At 45.1% G+C, this 20,061-nt stretch overlaps 1 protein-coding gene across 4 annotated transcripts in view; it reads left to right on the plus strand.

Moving 5' to 3' along the window:
* Positions 1-19,228, plus strand: part of UVRAG (UV radiation resistance associated) — an 89,388-nt gene extending 70,160 nt beyond the window's left edge. For 3 of the 4 annotated variants that reach the window (XM_057408502.1, XM_057408501.1, XM_057408500.1), the window contains 2 exons: positions 9,546-9,637; positions 18,402-19,228. In XM_057408502.1, coding sequence (XP_057264485.1) covers positions 9,546-9,637; positions 18,402-19,104 — 795 coding nt within the window. In that variant the 3' untranslated portion in view covers positions 19,105-19,228. Of the gene's footprint in view, positions 1-9,545; positions 9,638-11,506; positions 11,584-18,401 lie in introns of all 4 variants that reach the window. The other variant, XR_008972068.1, reaches the window with a different exon arrangement.
* Positions 19,229-20,061: the final 833 nt, after the last annotated feature.

The raw sequence follows: 20,061 nt of genomic DNA on the forward strand, positions 1-20,061 counted from the left end.
AGAAGCTCTTCCCTGTGAGGGTGCTGAGGCGCTGGCACAGGGTGCCCAGAGGAGCTGTAACTGTCCCATCCCTGGTCTCTCACCAGAGAGGAGGGGACAGTCCCATCCCTCAGCCTTCTTTGGGACTTGTCTCCACCTACCTGTGCACTTCTGATTGTCCTTTTGCTGTATATAGGTGAAAATCACGCTTCAGGTGTTGTAAAAGTAGGCTTGGGGTGCTAAATGCTTAAAGGAAACATCCTGTTAAAGAAGGAGGTACAAAAGGTTACTTGATTCCTGCCTTTTGCACATCTGACCCTTGGTTCTGTGCCTGATGGAATGAGTTTCTTTAATACCAAAGCTCAGGATGGATGAGCTCATAGGAAGTATCTGTGCCCGTGATTATAATCCAACAAGCATCACTCTGTGATACCGAGCTGCTGCAAGCCGTACTGCCCTGAACCTGGGAAGCTTGTGCTGTACAGTTTCATCTCATCAAGCCATAATGCAGGAAGACTGGAGCGGAACAGCAAACATGGTTTTAGTTATATGAGAGGGGAAGCCTTTCTTGGGCCAGTAAGTGTTCTATCTCCTAAATTGCCTTAAATGTCCTTTTTCTATGTGAGAGGCACCTTCATGGGCAAAGGGGCCAGTGTCGGGTGTTACAAGCCCACTAGCCCCTGTATGGTTAGTCTCTGATGATGCTTTCCCGTATCCTTACTGGGACACCAGCCTCAGTGAAGCTGATGTCTGAGACCTCTCCAGAGGGGATATTGTGTTTACTCTCAGGAAGGGTTTCACAAATACAAGCAAGAGAGTGCTGGAGGAAACGCAGCTTTTGGCTCATCTCAGTGTTCAGTTCTGACTGCGTCCTGCATGTACTCAAACACGTACTCCTATTTCCTTTATCGTCCTGTGGGCTATCTCCAATAAACACTAGTGATGTGAAACCAGAACCCAGTATTAAACTGTGCCTATTATCACATTTCAGCTTTAATAATTAGAGGAAAACTACTTCATTAACCTTTGGCACAATATTACGAGTTGCTGAGCATGAGAATCCAGGCTGCTGCTGGGTTTGAGTAGTGCTCAGGCTTTGTGTGTTGCTGGATGTGAAGGGAAAAGAGCAGCTTAATAGAATTCAGAGGGAAATGGCAGGAGGTAGAAGGGAATGAGATCTGTTATCAGCTGAGAATGTAGTTCCCCTGGTCACTGCTGAAACATTCCCATGCTTAGATTTCATGCATGAATTCCTCCTGCCTTTCAGATGGAAGTGAGTTGGAATTCTCCAGGATGAGAGGGGAGGAAAGGGGTGGGAAGAACCAGTGATGAGAAGTTACTAGATGGATTTGATGCAGTGCGAACTGAATCAGAGCTCCATCCTGACCTAATGCATGCAGACACTTAGCCATGATGTAGAGATTGACATTTCCTAACAGTACTATTGACTGCCTTGGGCCAGTGGCTTTGCAGCATCTCAACTGTTTGTTATCACTGTTAAAAATCAAAGTAAGAGAAAAAATATGTTACTTTTAATAGCCTCTACCTTGTAAATGGGAGGAAAATCAAGGTAGCTGAGAACTAAGCATGGTACAAAACTTAACAGTGATTCTAAGCAGCCTTTGAAGGGACAGCAACAGAATGGAGTTCTCTCTTGTTGTTGCTTTGGTTTCTGTTTGTATGCCTTATTTGTTACTGCTGAATCAAAACTGCGATGGGAGTCCTTTAACATAGCTCTAATGAAGGCTTTAAGCATGTTGGGTCAGCTTGAGGGACTATAAAATGCGTGCTCTATGGATTAATGAAGGGCAGGTCTTCAAGGGTGTTGATGTCACTTGTTTTTCTTGCTAGTTTAGTACTCTTAGAAGCATTGCAAAGTAAACATCTGCTTTGCAGGGTGGACCTCTGAACAGCATGGAAATCCACTTGGGAGCGGAAGGCAGGCGCTGGCATAGCAAGATTCAAGTCAGCATTTCCATATAAATAGCTGTGTATTTGAGCACTTCCTCTAGTTTGGCTGCGGGCTGTCCCTGCTTGTGGCAGTTCTTTATTTGCTCCTTCTGAAAGGAAGAGTGAGGACTTGGAAGACGTGTTTCAATCACAGTGTAAGAAGTGTAAGACCTTAGTGTCCAGCCCTGGGGCAGCAGCACAAGAGGGACGTGGAGCTGTTGGAGCGAGGCCAGAGGAGGCCATGGAGCTGCTGCGAGGGCTGGAGCAGCTCTGCTCTGGAGCCAGGCTGAGAGAGCTGGGCTGGGGCAGCCTGGAGAAGAGAAGGCTCCTGAAGGGGAGACCTGAGAGCAGCTCCAGTGCCTGAAGGGGCTGCAGGAAACTTAGAGAGGGGCTTGGGACAAGGGCCTGTAGGGCCAGGCCAAGGGGAATGGCTTGAACCTGCCTGAGGGGAGACTGAGCTGAGCTCTTAGGCAGAAGCTCTTCCCTGTGAGGGTGCTGAGGCGCTGGCACAGGGTGCCCAGAGAAGCTGTGGCTGCCCCATCCCTGGCAGTGTTCAAGGCCAGGTTGGACACAGGGGCTTGGAGCAAGCTGCTCCAGTGGAAGGGGTCCCTGCCTGTGGCAGGGGTTGGAGCTGGAGGAGCTTTAAGCTCCCTTCAACCCAAACCATTCCATGATTCTGTGAAGAAGCTTAAAAAACTGAAAGAAATCCCTTTGGTTAAATTTACTTCCAAGCTGTGATAGATGCATTCTGGCAGTGTTTTAAATATGAAAAATGCCAATGAATTTGACATGTTTAGCTTTGGGATACGCTATCTGAAGCGCTGATTGATACCACAGTGCCTTTTGCACATGTTGCAGCTTGAGGGTTGTTCAGCAAACCCCCCCCATCTAAGTGAGAACAACTCACCAGCCTTAATAAAACAAAGGCGAGCAACGTGTGAAGAGTGCAAATAATCTAAAATGGTCTAATTTCCCCCAAAAGGTATAAACACACACAACTGTGTGTATAGCAGCAGGCATTATTCCACTGATCCCCCAAGGTTGTTTATATAGCAACAGGCATTATAACAACGCTTTCTGTTTTCATTATTGCAGTGCTTAGTCATCTGAAGGCCAGCCAATGCTCCTTCAGCCTCGGAGAAGTCCTCCAGGATCTTGTAAAACAATTAACTATGTCATTTGATTGAATCTTGCCTTTTCTAGTTCTCTCCCAGCGTTTGACATCCTCTGAAAGCCTGATGTGAATGCTTGGCTCCCAACCAACCCTCCAAACTGGGTTGAAAGAACACTCTTGCTTCTATTTTTGTTTGTAGGCTTTCACATTTGGGGAGCAGATGGCCTTTTGAAATGCCTGATGCTAGCAAGACAAACTCCTTGTTTAGCTGAAAAGGTTTCAGGGTTGCTTTTGACTGCCTTAACACAGTGCGTAGTGGGGTAGTGGGTTGAGTCCACTTGTATAGATAGAGCTGCAACACCAAGGACCCAGCTGCCTGCAGTAGAGACTAAGGGAAGTGTTAGAACTGTACGGTCCCTTCCAACCCAAACCATTCCATAATTCTATGATAAGGGCAGATTTGGATGTAGGCTCCAATATTAGGCATAATATGTATTAAAAGGGCTGGTATTTTAAGCTTTATTAACATAGGTTGAGCTGTGAGACTGCTTCCACATGTCTTAGACCAAGATGAATAGGGCTGGGGAAACAATATGCTAAATGATGAACAGATGAAGTCAGAATTAGAGTTATTCTGTGCTCCCTCAAAAAAGGATATTTCAGTCCAGGTACTCTGTGGTTTCTGGCTGGGAGTAAATGTATGTGCTTGTGTACCATTAGTCATTAAATCCTGCTACAGGATTTAGCTTAGGAAATGGGCTATTCTTCTTTGCATGTAAATGCAGGATATCATTATTCTTCTTAAGAGGCAGCCCCTTAGTGGCAAGAGCCCTAATTTTGGTCTTGGGTGCAATCTGATACTACTCAGAAATAGAAAGATAACTAAATGGCTTCTTTTTAAGCCAACTTATTGGGAAACTTAAATAGTTCTATTCCTTCTTATCTTGTGGGCTGTATAGGAGAGTAACTGAACCTTTACAGGTTTGTATTTTAGTTAACAAATGAGGCTGCTGTGCATGTCATGACTTGATGAATAGATGTTTTACCATGGAACTGTTGCCTTTAGGAAGGTGTTGAGCTTTTATGTCTTCTGATGTGATTCTAATTAAGTATAACAGCCTAGGTGGCAAAATAAATACTTAGAAGGTGCTTGGATGGCAGTGGTTTGGAGACACCCAGTGTGGAGCTGGCTGCTGCTGAGGATTGACACCTTCCTTCCAGTAGAAGTTCAAGCCATTGCACTGAAAGGAATGCAGGTACTGGGTGCTTTTATTGAGGTTCCCTTCCAACCCAAACCATTCTATGATACTACGGTATTTCTTTTCCCTCCTTTTCCTAAAGAGTCTAAACCAACAATGCCTGGCTTGTTATGAGTTAACTTAAGGGGTTTGTCGTGCCTTACCTGCAGGTGATACTGTGGTTGTGTTAGCTGGAACAGTTTTCATGTTTTTTGATGGAAATTAAGTGTTTAAACACTGTATTAGAAAGCTGATGCAAGTTTTAAGAGTAAATCCACCTTTCACTTTGAGAACCAGTATCTTAAATGCAGTTTGTTTTCACTCAAGGCAGAGAGAGCTGTTTCTTCAGCCTGGAGAAGGCTCAGGGAGACCTGATGTCCATGTGCCAGGGGTTAAACGATGTCTACAGTGAAGCTGGAGACTCTCTTTTGACAAGAAGTCCCAGTTAAGGCTGGGTTGGACAGGGTGCTGGGCATCCAGTGTAGATTATACTGTGCCTGGAAGGGTTGGACCAGATGATCCCTGAGGTCCCTTCAACCTGGGATTCTGGGAATATTTATGGTTGTCTGTGATGTTGGAATAAATAGCAAGTGTATGTTAAATACCCCCAACTGTGATAGGCTGGTCTTCTACAGAAGTAGAGTTGCCCTTAATATAAACTTAATATCCTCTTTCTTAGAATCATAGAATAGTTTGGGTTGGAAAGGACCTTAAGATCATCCAGTTCCAACCCCCTGCCATGGGCAGGGACACCTCACACTAAACCATGGCACCCAAGGCTCTGTCCAGTCTGGCCTTGAACACTGCCAGGGATGGAGCATTCACAACCTCCCTGGGCAACCCATTCCAGTGCCTCAGCACCCTCACAGGAAAGAACTTCTTGCTTAGATCCAATCTAAACTTCCCCAGTTTCAGTTTTAACCCATCACCCCTTGTCCTATCACTCCAGTCCCTGATGAAGAGTCCCTCTCCAGCATCCTTGCAGCCCCCTTCAAACACTGGAAGCTGCTCTGAGGTCTCCACGCAGCTTCTCTTCTCCAGGCTCAACAGCCCCAACTTTCTCAGCCTGGCTCCATACAGGAGGTGCTCCAGCCCCTGATCATCTTCATATTCTTCCTTACAGGTACTTCCTGAATTTGGAGACAGAACCCCCAGATTTTACAGGAGCAGTCTAGGCAGTTATTGACACTTTAAACACTGTCCTCCTATCAACGTCTTTTTCTAACGCTGAAGTTGCTCACTTTATCACCCTGGATTTGTAGCGTCAGATGTTTGGGGGTGCAAGTAAAGAAAGTCATCAAATTGGATGAATGTAGAGTTTTCCTTGATCTTGGAGAAACATGACTATGTACTTTTATGTTTGAGTAGCTGCTTTGTTACATCTTCGATTAAATAACTTTGACTGCTGTTATGTTAACATAGAAGCCAGAGTGACAAAGCCCAGTAAAATGTAGCTTTGAATCTTATTCTCTTTGAGAAAAGTAAAAGGAGTTAATCAGTGTAATTGAAAGAAATTACATAGATTATTTTTCTCCTTAAACAAGTACCCTGAGGTTCTTCTGTTTTGAACTGATCATAAAACATGATGCCTATCTGAAAGGGGCCACGAGGATGCTGAAGAGGGACTCTTCATCAGAGACTGGAGTGATAGCACAAGGGGTCATGGGTTCAAACTGAAACAGGGGAAGTTCAGGTTGGAGATAAGGCAGAAGCTCTTCCCTGTAAGGGTGCTGAGGTGCTGGCACAGGGTGCCCAGAGAAGCTGTGGCTGCCCCATCCCTGGCAGTGTTCAAGGCCAGGTTGGACACAGGGGCTTGGAGCAAGCTGCTCTAGTGGAAGGGGTCCCTGCCTGTGGCAGGGGTTGGAACTGGATGATCTTAAGGTCCTTTCCAGCCTAGATCATTCTGTGATTCTATGATCCCCTCTGCTACACCTTGTTTCTCTGGAGTACGTGTTGCTAATAGCTGCTACAAGAACAAACTCTGTCTCCTGTCTGATGTCTTCCTTGTTTTCCAATTAATGTTTACTACGTGTTTTGCTCAATGGAGTAACATTTCACACAGCACTTGGGAAAACAAAGCTGCATGTAGGAGCTGAATATTGGAAAGGAAGTGCAAATAGTACTTTATTACTTGAGCATCATTAATGACTTACAGTCCCATGGTGAATACAGGCATATAAACATGAACACGAGTCTTGGCCACTTGTTCCCTCCCTCAAATTAAAACCTGTGTTTCCATGGATGTCTGGGGCTCTAATACCCTGAAGAACCAATCTCATCTTTAAATAAAGCACTGCTTTAGCAAATGACACTTGGTTCCTTTGGAAGCTGAGCGTGGGGTGGATGGAAGTGGGTGATGTTTAATAGCAACAAATGAAATCTGAACTTGGTTTCTTGGGAGGATCCAGACAGCAACAGTCACCTCAGGCTTTTCTTTTCCCACCTTTTCAAGTCTCATGAGCAAAGCATCTGTCTTCTCCCTACATTCACCTCTTCTTAAAATTGATTTTGATGTTAGAGGGCACTTGTATGAATTCTGCTGTCACAGGTCATGGGTGAGGGTTATTGCTGTTGTTGTGTCTTGCTGGTTATTGGACGAGGTGGAGTAACTATCTGTGTATGTGTGGTATTGGCTGTTAAAAGATATTAAACTGAAGAAAGGTGTAAGAGAAATGCCTTATGGTTTGGGAAGGAAAAACCCCACAGTTCTTACTAATGATGAAGCGTTCCAGCCCCTAAAGCTGGAAAGGGGCTTTGGACAAGGGCCTGTAGGGCCAGGCCAAGGGGAATGGCTTTAAGCTGCCCGAGGGGAGACTGAGCTGAGCTCTTAGGCAGAAGCTCTTCCCTGGGAGGGTGCTGAGGTGCTGGCACAGGGTGCCCAGAGAAGCTGTGGCTGCCCCATCCCTGGCAGTGTTCAAGGCCAGGTTGGACACAGGGGCTTGGAGCAAGCTACTCCAGTGGAAGGGGTCCCTGCTCGTGGCAGGGGTTGGGACTGGATGAGGTTTAAGGTCCCTTCCAACCTAAACCAGGCTGGGATTCTGTGGTGCTTCCTTTTGGTATTTGCTGCATGTGTCATGGGTTCTATCACTCAGTAAAGGTGGAGAGATTTCTCCTACAAAGTAGGTGGGACCACTGCAAAGTAGGAGTTAACCTTGTCACGTTGATGGGGAGGTATTTTAGGAACCAGACTAAAACCTGGGAAATAACCCATGGCTCTGGTGCTTCAACTGCTTTTTGTCTGCCACTAGAAGGCAGATGAGTTTTTCAGCAGCTCCTGGGTTTACCTCCATGTTTGTTTTGTAAATGCATCATCATCACCTTCTGTTGACACAGACACATAAGGCAATATTGCTTTGGCTTTAAGCTGTTAGGAAGCCAATATAGAATGGGGTTTATAAAGTGAAATCATATTATTTTCCTGCCATCCTAACTTTGCTTACCGTGCATCTCTAGCATTTGCAGTAAGTAAATGGATTGTAGCAGAAACAGTGGTCTTGTTCACGTTTGGATACAGGAATCTCTCATGCATTCCTCTGATCTTGGCTGTTGGCAGTAGAGCGCTCCCTTAATCCAGCACTTTTCATGCTATGAAACCTTAGAATTTAAGGGTGCCTATAAAAAGGAATCATCTCTGAACGTTTGATTGTAGTAGGAGGGACAATGGGATGGTTTTGATTTGTTTTGCTGGTTTATTTCTTTTGCCCCCAGGCTCGTGCTTTGGTTAACCAAATCCACTGTAATCCCATCAGGAGAACGTGGTGATCGAAAGTCATTTATATTGGCTGGTTGCCTTAATCCAGGTTCTGTCATTGCAGCAGCAAATCTGAATCCAAGCCCACCATATGCCTTGGCTGGGTCCATATGGAACTAATAAGCTGTGTAATAAATGGCCTCTTGTTGTACAAAGCAGTGCTGAGGATGATTTTCTTCCAAAGCTATTTTTCTTCCTCAAACTCAGAAAAGCATGGAAATCATTCCCAATTTTGAGTCTTTTTTTTGGTCAGAAATCTTTCTAACTTGAAGGATTCTTGCTTACACCTCACTGCCATCAGTCCTGGAAACAGGTGTGGATCTGAAAATCCAAATTTAACTTGGAATGGGATTATTGTGGATGGGGACTGGAGCAAGCTGCTCTAGTGGAAGGTGTCCCTGCCCGTGGCAGGGAGCTGGAACTGGATGAGCTTTGAGGTCCCTTCCAACCTAAACCATTCCATGATTCTGTGATTGTTCCATGTTACAGCAACTACTTCAGTATCCAGTTTGTGCAGTTACTGTATGTGTGCAGTGGAGGCCAGCTGTGGCTTCTAGAGGGTGATACCTGCTGTTCTAGAGGGTGTTACCTGCTGAGAACTGTGTATTATGTTGGCTCCTCTTTATCCTGCTAGTCTGAAAGGTACTGGAATTTAGGGACATTTTAGTTGTCATATTTTAACCACACAAGGGATAAATCTCCCTGCAAGGATTCCATGAAGTGCTGGGATTCACACTTGAAAGGCAGAGTTTTCCCCTTCCTTGTGCTTTCTTTAGGAGGTACTTTTAGTTTGGGAACTTCTTATTTAAGCCGTTTATTACCACCAGCAGTGACAGTTCTGTTGGGTGCTTCATTTGATAACCTGGGAGTAAAAGCAGGTTTGCATGATGTCGGATATGGAATCTTTTCCTTTCTGTTTGCACCCACATGGGAGCTAATACTTGGTTTAAAGTCAGTCAGTGCTTGAAGCCTTTCTCTTAGCTACATGCATTGTATGTGAATGCTGGGTTTAATTATGGGAATAACTGAAGCAGTTTAAATGTTGATGGAAACTCTGGAAGGAACAGATTCAGACCAGTCGTGTGACAATGTGTATTTGTACCAGTTGATATGACTGTACTAATTCCAACGTACATTGATGCACTCGGGAATGACGCACACAAATACACGTTTGGAGTCAATGAATATAGAACACTGTGTTGAAATTGGGTCCTTCCACCTCATGGCTGTGCTTTCATTAAGCTGGGAGGCTGCTCTCCTGTTCCAGATAGGAAATGGAAAAGGTGGAATGAGCTTTAACAGGCAGATTGATTGTTTTCTCCCTGTTCTTGGGTGGCTTTTGCTAATAGGAGGTTATGAGTGTTAAATGGAACATTTCCATAAGGGAACTGTTTGATTATCCTACACTTTCTTTGAAACCCCAGTAAATTAACTGACCAGAATGTTATATTCATTGCAATGTGGGATTTGGAAAGCAGTGCTAATTTTGGGTTTCTTTTTCCTGTTTCTATAGCTTAGATATCAACATGGGCTGAGTACTCCAGATCTCCGGCAAACTCTCCCTAACCTGAAGAACTTCATGGAGCTCGGGCTAATGGTTAGATGGTAAGTGGGGTTTTTGTGATTAAAGAGGTGGATGCTGCATCATATTTAGATATAAGCAGTTAAGAGCTTCACAAGAGTTAAGCATACTTGAAGATGATGACTTTCCCAAGCTAGACTATGGAAATGTCCACAATGTTCTACTGTTTGTATGTGCTGTTATATTTTCTAGATGATGGGCCCATAACCCTTCTCAGAGGGGTAGGGAGATGCAGGGAGAGGATGTTTGAAAAGCAGTGCTCTTCAGTAGAGGGAGGTGAATTAATCATCATAGAATCCCAGCCTGGTTTGGGTTGGAAGGGACCTCAAAGCTCCTCCAGCTCCAACCCCTGCCATGGGCAGGGACACCTTCCACTAGAGCAGCTTGCTCCAAGCCCCTGTGTCCAACCTGGCCTTGAACACTGCCAGGGATGGGGCAGCCACAGCTTCTCTGGGCACCCTGTGCCAGCGCCTCAGCACCCTCACAGGGAAGAGCTTCTGCCTAAGAGCTCATCTCAATCTCCCCTCAGGCAGGTTCAAGCCATGCCCCTTGGCCAGTCCCTATGGGGCCTTGCCCAAAGCCCCTCTCCAGGTTTCTTGTCAGCCTTGTTGAACTTCATGAGGTTTACACTGGCAAAGCACAGTTTCAAAGCCCAGAAACACTGGTCCATGTGCGCTCGAAGCTGGTGTCCAAATCACTTGTTTTGGGAGGAGAGTCTTGGCAAAGGAAAAGACATACAGGAGCAGAAAATGGAACATCTTTGAGCAATGCTATAAAAAGTGTTGCCTGATGGAAATTCAACTCAGCCAACAAAACAGTGGAAATAAACAGGCCCTGAGAAAAGGCAGTGCAGTCCCTTGCGCTGTTTTATTCTGTCAGTAATTTCAAGCACAGCTGAAAAGATTCTCCTTGCTTTTCTTCTTATCCCCTAGCAAGATGCATAACACAAAGCTTTCTTCTTTGGGGATAACATTACTGTGAGGTTTCATGTGGTATCCATCACTGTGATGTAAAAACACCAGGATGGTGTGTGGTCCCCTCAGCAAATCTGGAAATGAAGGGCTGGAATATCAGATCCATGGCTTCTATAGCACTTGTGTGCAGTCATCAGTGGAGGGAAGGGTACTGGTTGTGGATGTTCCCTTCTGACTTGAATAAACAGTGCTGGGATGTTAAATGGGAATCACTTTCCACATGGAAGTACCTGTAAGGTACTGTGAGGGTGCTGAGGCGCTGGCACAGGGTGCCCAGAGAAGCTGTGGCTGCCCCATCCCTGGCAGTGTTCAAGGCCAGGTTGGACACAGGGGCTTGGAGCAAGCTGCTCTAGTGGAAGGGGTCCCTGCCCGAGGCAGGGGTTGGAACTGGATGAGCGTTAAGGTCCCTTCCAACCCAAACCAGGCTGGGGTTCTCTGTTCTTCCCTTCTGATGTGCGCTGCCTTTGAAGAACTGATATTGGAAGCTTTGGTTAAGCCTTAGGGGCTTTGCTGTCATACAGCCGCTTGGTTTTTTCCTATAGGTGATACACAGTCATTAGCAAGACAAAACACATCTTTTTTGGCTGGATAATATTTCAAAACAAGTAGAAATATGAAGCATGGTTCTCTGGGAGTATCACGTTCCCCGCTCCCTGTCTGTCTATGCCTCATTTCCTTCTCACCTCCAAAACATGTATGAAGAGCTGTTCATTTTTAACTCTTTTTTTTTTTTAAGGCTAATGATTCTAAACAATGCTTCTTAGTACTTCCTACTAATATACATGGAAATGGGGCTTTACAGGGAGTCTAGCTCAAGGGGAAAACCGGCTAGACTTCCCTAATTGGGCCTTGCAGTTGAGCACACACACATAGCAGAGTACAGATGCCCACTGTGTCGTGGATAATATCTGATTACAGAGATTTAAACAAGCTTAAAGGCCACTCGCTGTTCAAATGAAGATTTGAAGGAATTTTTTGTTTTCAGGATGCTGGAGGTGAGTTACATTATCCCCAGTCCCACAGACCACAGTCTGTACAGTAAGTCCACATCATCCTCCACTTGCAGCATGGGAGCAGGGGCATCAAGTCACAGAATGGTTTGGGTTGGAAAGGACTTTACAATCACCTTGTTCCACCCCCGTGCCATGGGCAGGGATGCCTCACACTAGATGAGGTGGTGATGATGGGTTTTTCTTATCTACAGATACACTCACACTGCCTGGTTGGTTTGGTTTCGTTGGTGCTGGTCTTCAGTTTCCTTTCTTAGCACTGTAGCTGGGTTTTGGCGTACTTAAGTTCTGTCAAAGCATAATCACACTGGTAAAAAACAACACTCACACTGTAATTAGTTTCTCTTTGAACAGGACTGGTTTTAACTCCTGACATGTGCATTGTCCTTAGTTTTGCTTTTGAATAGAGACATTGCTCTGCAGTTGGGAATGGAATTGAATCCCCTACATATGCAGGGTAACAGGAATACACAGTTATTTCAGACTTAACCTCTTCCTCTGGTAAGCATCACAGAATCCCAGACTGGTTTAGGTTGAAGGGACCTTAAAGCCCATCCAGTTCCAACCCCTGCCACAGGCAGGGACACCTTCCCCTAGAGCAGCTTGCTCCAAGCCCCTGTGTCCAACCTGGCCTTGAACACTGCCAGGGATGGGGCAGCCACAGCTTCTCTGGGCACCCTGTGCCAGCGCCTCAGCACCCTCACAGGGAAGAGCTTCTGCCTAAGAGCTCAGCTCAGTCTCCCCTCGGGCAGGTTAAAGCCATTCCCCTTGGCCTGTCCCTGCATCCCTTGTCCCAAGCCCCTCTCCAGTTTTCCTGCAGCCCCTTCAGGCACTGGAGCTGCTCTCAGGTCTCCCCTTCAGGAGCCTTCTCTTCTCCAGGCTCACCCAGCCCAGCTCTCTCAGCCTGGCTCCAGAGCAGAGCTGCTCCAGCCCTCGCAGCATCAGTGTCTCGTTTTAAGTACAGAATAGTTTCTTTAACTCCTTCAGATTAAAAGCAAACACTGCCCCCAGCTTTTGTGGAAGATCCCATCTATTTCATGCCTCTATCAGAGCAAATTTATCTTTCCAGTCTTTGCTTCAGCCTTTGCGAGCCTCTGTCCCCCCTGAAGGTTTGTGGAGTCCAGTGCCTTTGCCTCGAGGTGTACTTGTGTTGCTGCTGGTCCCTCAGCCTGGTGAGATCTGGGTTGTTTTGGTTTCTCAGGCATGACACTGAAATGATTAATACATGCTTTCACATCCCAACACACCTGATTTATTACAGTGAGCTTGCAGGTCTACAAGCCCTGCTTCCCTCTTCATCTCTCTCCTGGCACCTATATTCTGCTGTATTTACTTTGCTTCCCCCCCCCTACACAATATTACTTGTACTGTATATAGACAAAATCAAGACAGATCTGTTGGTCCCTGCGCACACTGTGATGGAAGCTACAGAACTGCTTCTTTTTCTGTTATCAACTCTGCATGTTGACTCTTAAGGTGAAAGATGATGAGGCAAAGTTGTTGTTGATTTAGGCTGTCTGGGTTGTGGTCCCCAAATCTTTTCTGTTTCCTTTGGGATTAATTCTCTCTGTTTCCAGTCTTTTTTTTCATCCTGGAATCTCACTGGCTTCCAGAAAAGCAGCTCATTTTTAAGATTAGCTTTTGCTGATGCAAAAGGCCCTGGGCAGCTTTCCTCTTGAATCCTTTTTACTCTGGAGCACACATTTTACTCCAGCTTTTGAGACCAAACTGTGCATTTTGATCCTTGGTTTATTCCCTTTTCCGTGTTCAGATTTATCTTGCACAAGTCAGACTCTTTAGGTCATTGCATTAAATGAAGAGGCTCTTTCATTTTCTCTCCTATTCTTCAGCTTATTTACTCTGTGTAAGTAAAGGGATAGCATTTGTGATTATCAATAGCGGGTAAAGAGCACACCACCGATTGAGCAGTGCAGCGAGAAGAAGGTTTTATTCCTAGTGAATAGATTAGACAAAAGGCTCATCTAATGCTGGCAAATATGAGATAGGCCTTTAGCTCTTGTCTGTAGCCAGGGAGATGTCCTTTTGAGCCTGCATTTAAAAGCTGGACTCAAACCCACTTGCATGCCAAGGCTTAAATCAGTGTTTCGAAGGTAAGTCTTGATTCATGTACTGCTAGCTTCGAGAGGAGCCTAAAACTGAACATTTGACTCGAGCAAACCCTGGTAGCTTAATTTATGAAGGTTTTCTTTTTGTCTAAAGCGTGTGTCAGAGTTTCTTAGCTGCCAAAAGACCCAGTTTCACCTTCTCTTCATGCTGGCAGCCTCCCTTTTGCAGCCCTGTGGCTATTGTGTGTTCTTGAAGCAGGAATCTCCACAAGGTGAGAAACTATTATTGCTTTTTAGCACGCTTGACATGCTATTGGCTCGGAGCTACGCTTGGAGCTTCAAACCTTTCAGATGGCTATAAACCAACTTAAACACCTTCATTGAGCGTTCTTGCTGCCATGAGGTCATAGTTTGCAACAAAAAAGATCAAATGGTGTTTAACTTATGATTTTTTGCTTTGGGTAAGTATTCTCATACCAAAGAGCTGTAGCTGTGGATACTGGCTTGGGGCCAGACAATCAAGATTTAGTATTTTGACCAGCTGTGATCCAGTAATGTCCCTCTGAGGAAACATTTTGCGGGGAGGAAAAGATACATATTTGAGCCTGTGAATTGTATTCTGTCTCTCATAGTGCTTTACAGTTTCTCCGAGCCCCTTTGCAGCCAGTTTAAATAAGCACAAGTGAATCTCGACTCAAGAAACCTTTTCTTTTTGATTGAAGCTGCAAACAGATTCCAACCAGGACGGCTAAAACAACAGCTTCACAAGTGGTTGTGTCCTGCTTCCATCACTTTATCTCGCCTGTTTACAGCATGGAGTCTGCATCTTGGGCCTGAGGGCTGCAAGAATGCCCAAACGGACTATTTATTAACAAGTGAGAACTAATATTCTGGGGGGGAAAGCAGCTACTTTGTAGTTTTGCTGCCAGTAAAACTTAGAGCTGAAGTTAGGCTGTTACGAATTGGCTTTTGAGACTTGAATGCAATTGAAGCCTTCAGGTTGGTGGGGATGTAATTCTCTTATCTATACTGTCCAATAAATCTGAGGCTTTTCTTTTCTAATTCAGAACTCCTGCTTCCTGATAGGAACTATACCTGCTCCCATACAGAACTACTCCGAGGCTGATCCAAGTTGATGACTGAAAGTCCTTAAGGCCTGATGGCAGTTCATCAAATCAGGTTTTATCCTCCACTAGTGACAGGCCATTCTTTTTGGGCAGGTGTCCACACCAGTTTGCTGTCTCACTGTCAAGGACCAAGTAATTACCTGTGGCTGGAAGCTGAACCAGCTCAACTCTAGTAATTCAGGTCAAGCTTGTACCTTGGAGTAAAGGACTATGCTCCTGCAAGCCAAACTCTTGTCACTGGTGACAATACCTTACTCTAAAGTTTCTGGGAGATAGGATGATAGTTTTCTAATGTGACTTGGTTTTTTACTATATTTTGTGTTAATTCCATAAGCTGTGAAGCTGATAAAGCATCTCTTTCTGTGGGCTTGCTTCGGTGCAGTGCTATGAATTCTGATAGCAGCGCAGCCTTTTCCTGAAGGAAAATGCAAACGGAATGGAGATCCTCCATCAGCTGCCTGTTTTCACGAAGAGCAATAGCAAACTAGGCTTTCTGAGCTCTGTGCCTCTCTATACACATTGCTTTTGACCCAAACCCCTCAGCCTGACTTCTCATTCTCACCTGGAGGGAGGTGATGGAACAGGAGAAGACCCCTTGACTTAACTGCTTAACCCACTGTACCTACAGCCATTTTGGTTTGGTTTTACTTGCCTGCAAGATTCTGGCCATGAGTCTACTTAGTATACAGAGAGCTCTTCATCTTCTAATATTTGCTTTATACACACTTGTCACACAGCCTCACCTAGTTGCCTAGATTGTCCTTGTGGTTGAGAAGAGGCATCTTGACCAGGTGGCTTTCCACTGATGATGAATGGCTCTCAACAGGGGATTTGAAGGAGGCTGTGGCTGCCCCATCCCTGGCAGTGTTCAAGGCCAGGTTGGATGCAGGGGCTTGGAGCAAGCTGCTCTAGTGGAAGGTGTCTCTGGCCGTGGCAGGGGTTGGACGTGGAGGAGCTTTAAGGTCCCTTCAACCCAAACCATTCTATGATGCTATGATTATTTATTACCCACCCTTCTCCCACACTTGTTTCTTCTCTAGTGGCTGTGGAAGGAGCCTGGGCAATGACCTCTTAGATGGCTGATCTCCAAAGCCCTTTGTGCATATTGACTTTTATCTAAATGCCTTAGGTAATACTTGATAAGCACTTAAGCCATTCTATTGACTTCATTCCTGCTTTCCCACATTTGGGCCATTATCCCTGTATTTATTCCTGACTGAAGCTAAACCCATCCCATTTGTATTTATTGGCAGCAATAGATGGTTTCAGAAATCTGCCCACGTGTGTCTCCAGCAGCTTAAAACCTGGTTCTGTGCTCTTAAGCAAGATCCATTTCATTGCATGTAGTTTAAGGATCCTGCCTGCAAGTGCTTTTTGTTCTAGTTCATTGCTTTGAACACTTCCATGATAAATGAAGATCATTCCTGCTTTACTGCCCTATGGGGCAGCCCTCATGTACTCTATTAACTGGGAAGTTATTTTGTGGATGAGGGAGATTAGCTTTGTATTGCTGATACGTTCAGGCTGTTAGATCACTTAGTATACATCATCCTGCCACTTCAACTTACTAAGGAAGGGAAGATTTTCTTTGGCTGCTGGTCTAAAGAGGTATTGTTCAGGCATACATAACGTGTTAGCTTGAATGGCCTTGTCATAACAAGCTCTTTAAAAGCTCTCCTGGTCCCGCAGACTAATTAATTTCTCACCCATTTGCCTCTAAGGCCTAGATTTACAGAGGAATGTGGGCATGTTTCTCTTTAAGAGGACCTTAGATTTATATGCCCACCACAACAGTTTGTAGAGCTGCTTCTCCTGAGCTAATTGGAAACCACAGTTCTCACGTTGGTTTACTCAGACACTGAAATTTCTGCTGTGTAGGAACGTTGTTGTGCCTACATCGGGCTGATAAGCCCTTGCTGAAAGGCAGTTTGGGGTTCAGCAGTTAGGCAGTTTTATGCATACTTGTCTTTGCCCTTTAAAGCAGCTGACCTCAGAGGAATGAATTTGAGCAAGTTGGAAGGGACCTTAAAGCTCCTCCAGCTCCAACCCCTGCTACGGGTAGGGACCCCTTCCACTAGAGCAGCTTGCTCCAAGCCCCTGTGTCCAACCTGGCCTTGAACACTGGCAGGGATGGGGCAGCCACAGCTTCTCTGGGCACCGTGTGCCAGCGCCTCATCTCTGTAACCATGCATCCAGCACTTGTCAGCATCTGTGGCACATTCTGCTTTCTGGTTTGCCACCTCTGTTAAGAAGGCTCCAAACCTTTGCAAACAAAGCTGCAGGTGCTGAGTTTGCATTATAAAGGGCTGAAACAGCAGTGGAAGGGGAAATTTAGTGGTTTTGCTGCTATCTCTCTACTTCACTGTCCACAAGTGTAATTCCAAAAAGCAACTGTTCCTTAGGGTAATTTGAGGGCTTTATGGAAGAGAAGAAAGCTCCATGCGTTTAGTAAAGGGCAGCCTGGGAGGAGGTGAGATGGGAGAGGAAAGTTAAGAGTTGCAGTACTCTATGCTGCCCTTCCATGGGGATGCTGCTTTTTCTCAAAGAGCCTTTTTGCCATCTACCTTATCCTATTTACAAAAGGGAACAAGAAAAGGGAAATAACATGGAAAAGGATCCATTCTAGGGACTACTCTTAACTGCTATTCCAAGATTTTCTCCTGCATTACAGCACCCAAAATGTGTCAGGCCTTGAGCAGAAAGAGTTTCTTTTTAAATGGAGCTTAGACTCATACTGACAGCAGTTGAATCTTGGAGTTATACATTCAGCACATCAGGAATAGCTGTACTCTTTATTATTTTTAAGTTTGGAAGGGAAAATGAAGCAGTTGCTTTTGTTGATGTACAGCACACTATTTGCATATAGCCTGGTGATTATATTTGGATAAGGATTAAGCTGATGAAGGAAAATTCACGTAACACACCGCAGATGATGTGATGGGGATGTTCCAAGTTATAGAACCTGAGACACGGTGTAAGTGGCGTCTTAAATAGGAAAATCAAACTTGTAAATTAAGCTTGATTAGTTCGTGCTCCTCAAGAAACAGAGGTTGATGTTTGTCCAAAAAGCTTTGGAATGATTGGCACAGGAAAGGAGATCTGGCGAAGAGAATCCTCTGTAAATAGCAACGTTTGGTGTGGTTTTACTCCTTTCTGTAGCTGTCAGGAGAGTCCACTCCTGCAAGAAGTCACTCTGAGAGGATTCAGACTCGCTTTTGAGGAGTTTATGATGGCCCAGGACAGGCCCTAAATACATAAACGTGCGGTCAACAGTAGTGATTCATAAATCACAGCTTCGTCCCATAAAACGGTGTTAACAGTCCGAATTAACATAATGTGGTGGTTTCTTGGGTGATTGACTTCAAACCATAGAGCTTTGTAAATGTTCCTACAGGATCTTCCTGGTTTTCAGTAAAGCTGTCCTCTGGGGTGTCTTCTGTAGTTCAGACAGCATTAAACACGTTTAGGGGTTTAGCACTTCAGGATACAAGTCGTTGGCCAAACGGAGCTTGGAGTTGTGATAAAGTAATTGCTTCAGCCTTTGGTTAAACATCTGTAGTGCTCATGAACGTGCCTAACAGCTGTGATTTATCCTTCCCTTCTTTCCCAGTGATCGACACCATACATCCAGTGCGATTCCCGTTCCAAAGAGACAGAGCTCTAGCTTCGGCAGGTTGGATATTGGCTTTTCCAGTGGGCTTCCTTCTCCAGATAAAGGACTCAGAAAACGAGCCAGCACGGGAAATGAGAGACTGCAGCACAAAACTCCTCCTCCTAGCTACAACTCTGCTTTAACACAGCCCGTCGCCATCACAGCCCGTGTAGGAGAGTTAGCTAAAAATCCTGGGTCAATATCTTCTTCCTTGGATACCTCTATGGACTCCGCAAAAGGAAATACCAAGAAAAGTGAGAACTTGTGCAGCAGTTTAAATGGAGAAAGCAGGAGCTTAAACAGCACCCAAGACCAGCAGGAGTCTTTCCTAGGACGTACTAGTGCAATAAATGGGGCCTTCCTACCTGGTGAGTGCTCTGGCACCACAAGCACCGAGCAGCCCTGTGAGTTCCGCCCCGCGCTCAACCCCATCCTTTGCTGCACCGTGGAGCAAGCAGAGGAGATCATGGGGCTGGAAGCGACGGGGTTCAGCTCGGGAGATCAGCTCGAGGACTTTAACTCCATCCCAGTGGAACACGCCGTGGCGGTGGAGTGTGATGAACAAGTCCTAGGGGAGTTCGAGGAGTTCTCTCGGAGGATCTATGCACTGAATGAGAACATGTCCAGCTTCCGCAGGCCAAGGAAGAGTTCGGACAAGTGAGCTTGGGACCAGGGGGTTGATAGCAGACATGGAGGTGAAATCAGTGATGTGGGAATAGAGATGAAATTGCACTTATTCTTTATATTAATTATATCAAAAAGAAAAATAAAACCAGCTAAAGCTATTTCCTATGGTGGTAGACAAATGGACTTGAGCACGATAACACAGGATCATGGTATATTCACAGCCCAGGTACATTTTGATTCTGCTTCCAGTCCTCTTATATGGTATTTATAATCTGTTGGAAGGTTTGGTTTGGGGGGGTTGGTTTTTTTAGGCATTGGAATCCATTTATAAAGGCTTTCCTGAAAACACCTTTTAGTGCTGATCAGGCCCCTTCTATGGGTATTTGTTCATGATTATTCTTTAAATTTATTTTAATCCTTTTCAGAAGAAAGAAGTTAATTTAAAAGCACATTTATGGTAAGATCTCTTTACCTTCTCCCATGTCCTCCTGTGTTTTCTTGAGCAATGTAATCAGTGTTCCAGAAATACCATGGATATTTGTTCTCTTTACCATTGGACAGCTTTCTCCTGGCTGTGCTCTGTAGCCTTTCAAGTTCTCGTTTGCACTGATGGGTCTTCAGTTGGTGATGTGAGCTTGCCAGAGAATGAGCACCTCCGTGATAGCTGCAGTTTCCTTGCACCTGATGAATCAAAAATGACATTTAGTCTTCTCCTTTTCCCTCCTCCTTCATACTGTTCCTACCAATAGAAGCCTTGAGGACTAAATCACCTCCAAGGTTCCATATAAGTCTCAGCCTGAACCTTCCCCACTTCAATCTCATCAGTAGAGACCTAACAAATGCACTAAGTGGGGTTCAGTGGCCGCCTTTTGAGGTGTCTAATGGGGTCCATGTGCCATGTGAGGCACTTCACAAGAGCCTTCATAATAAAACCCAGCCTGAAAATGCCGTCAGCACTTTGGAATTAGGCAAATCTGTGGAATCTGTAGGA

This window comes from Pezoporus wallicus, unplaced genomic scaffold (assembly GCF_028554395.1).
Source record: "Pezoporus wallicus isolate ANWC-B61680 ecotype Strahan unplaced genomic scaffold, APGP_CSIRO_Pwel_v1 contig_7461, whole genome shotgun sequence".
NCBI lineage: Eukaryota > Metazoa > Chordata > Aves > Psittaciformes > Psittacidae > Pezoporus > Pezoporus wallicus.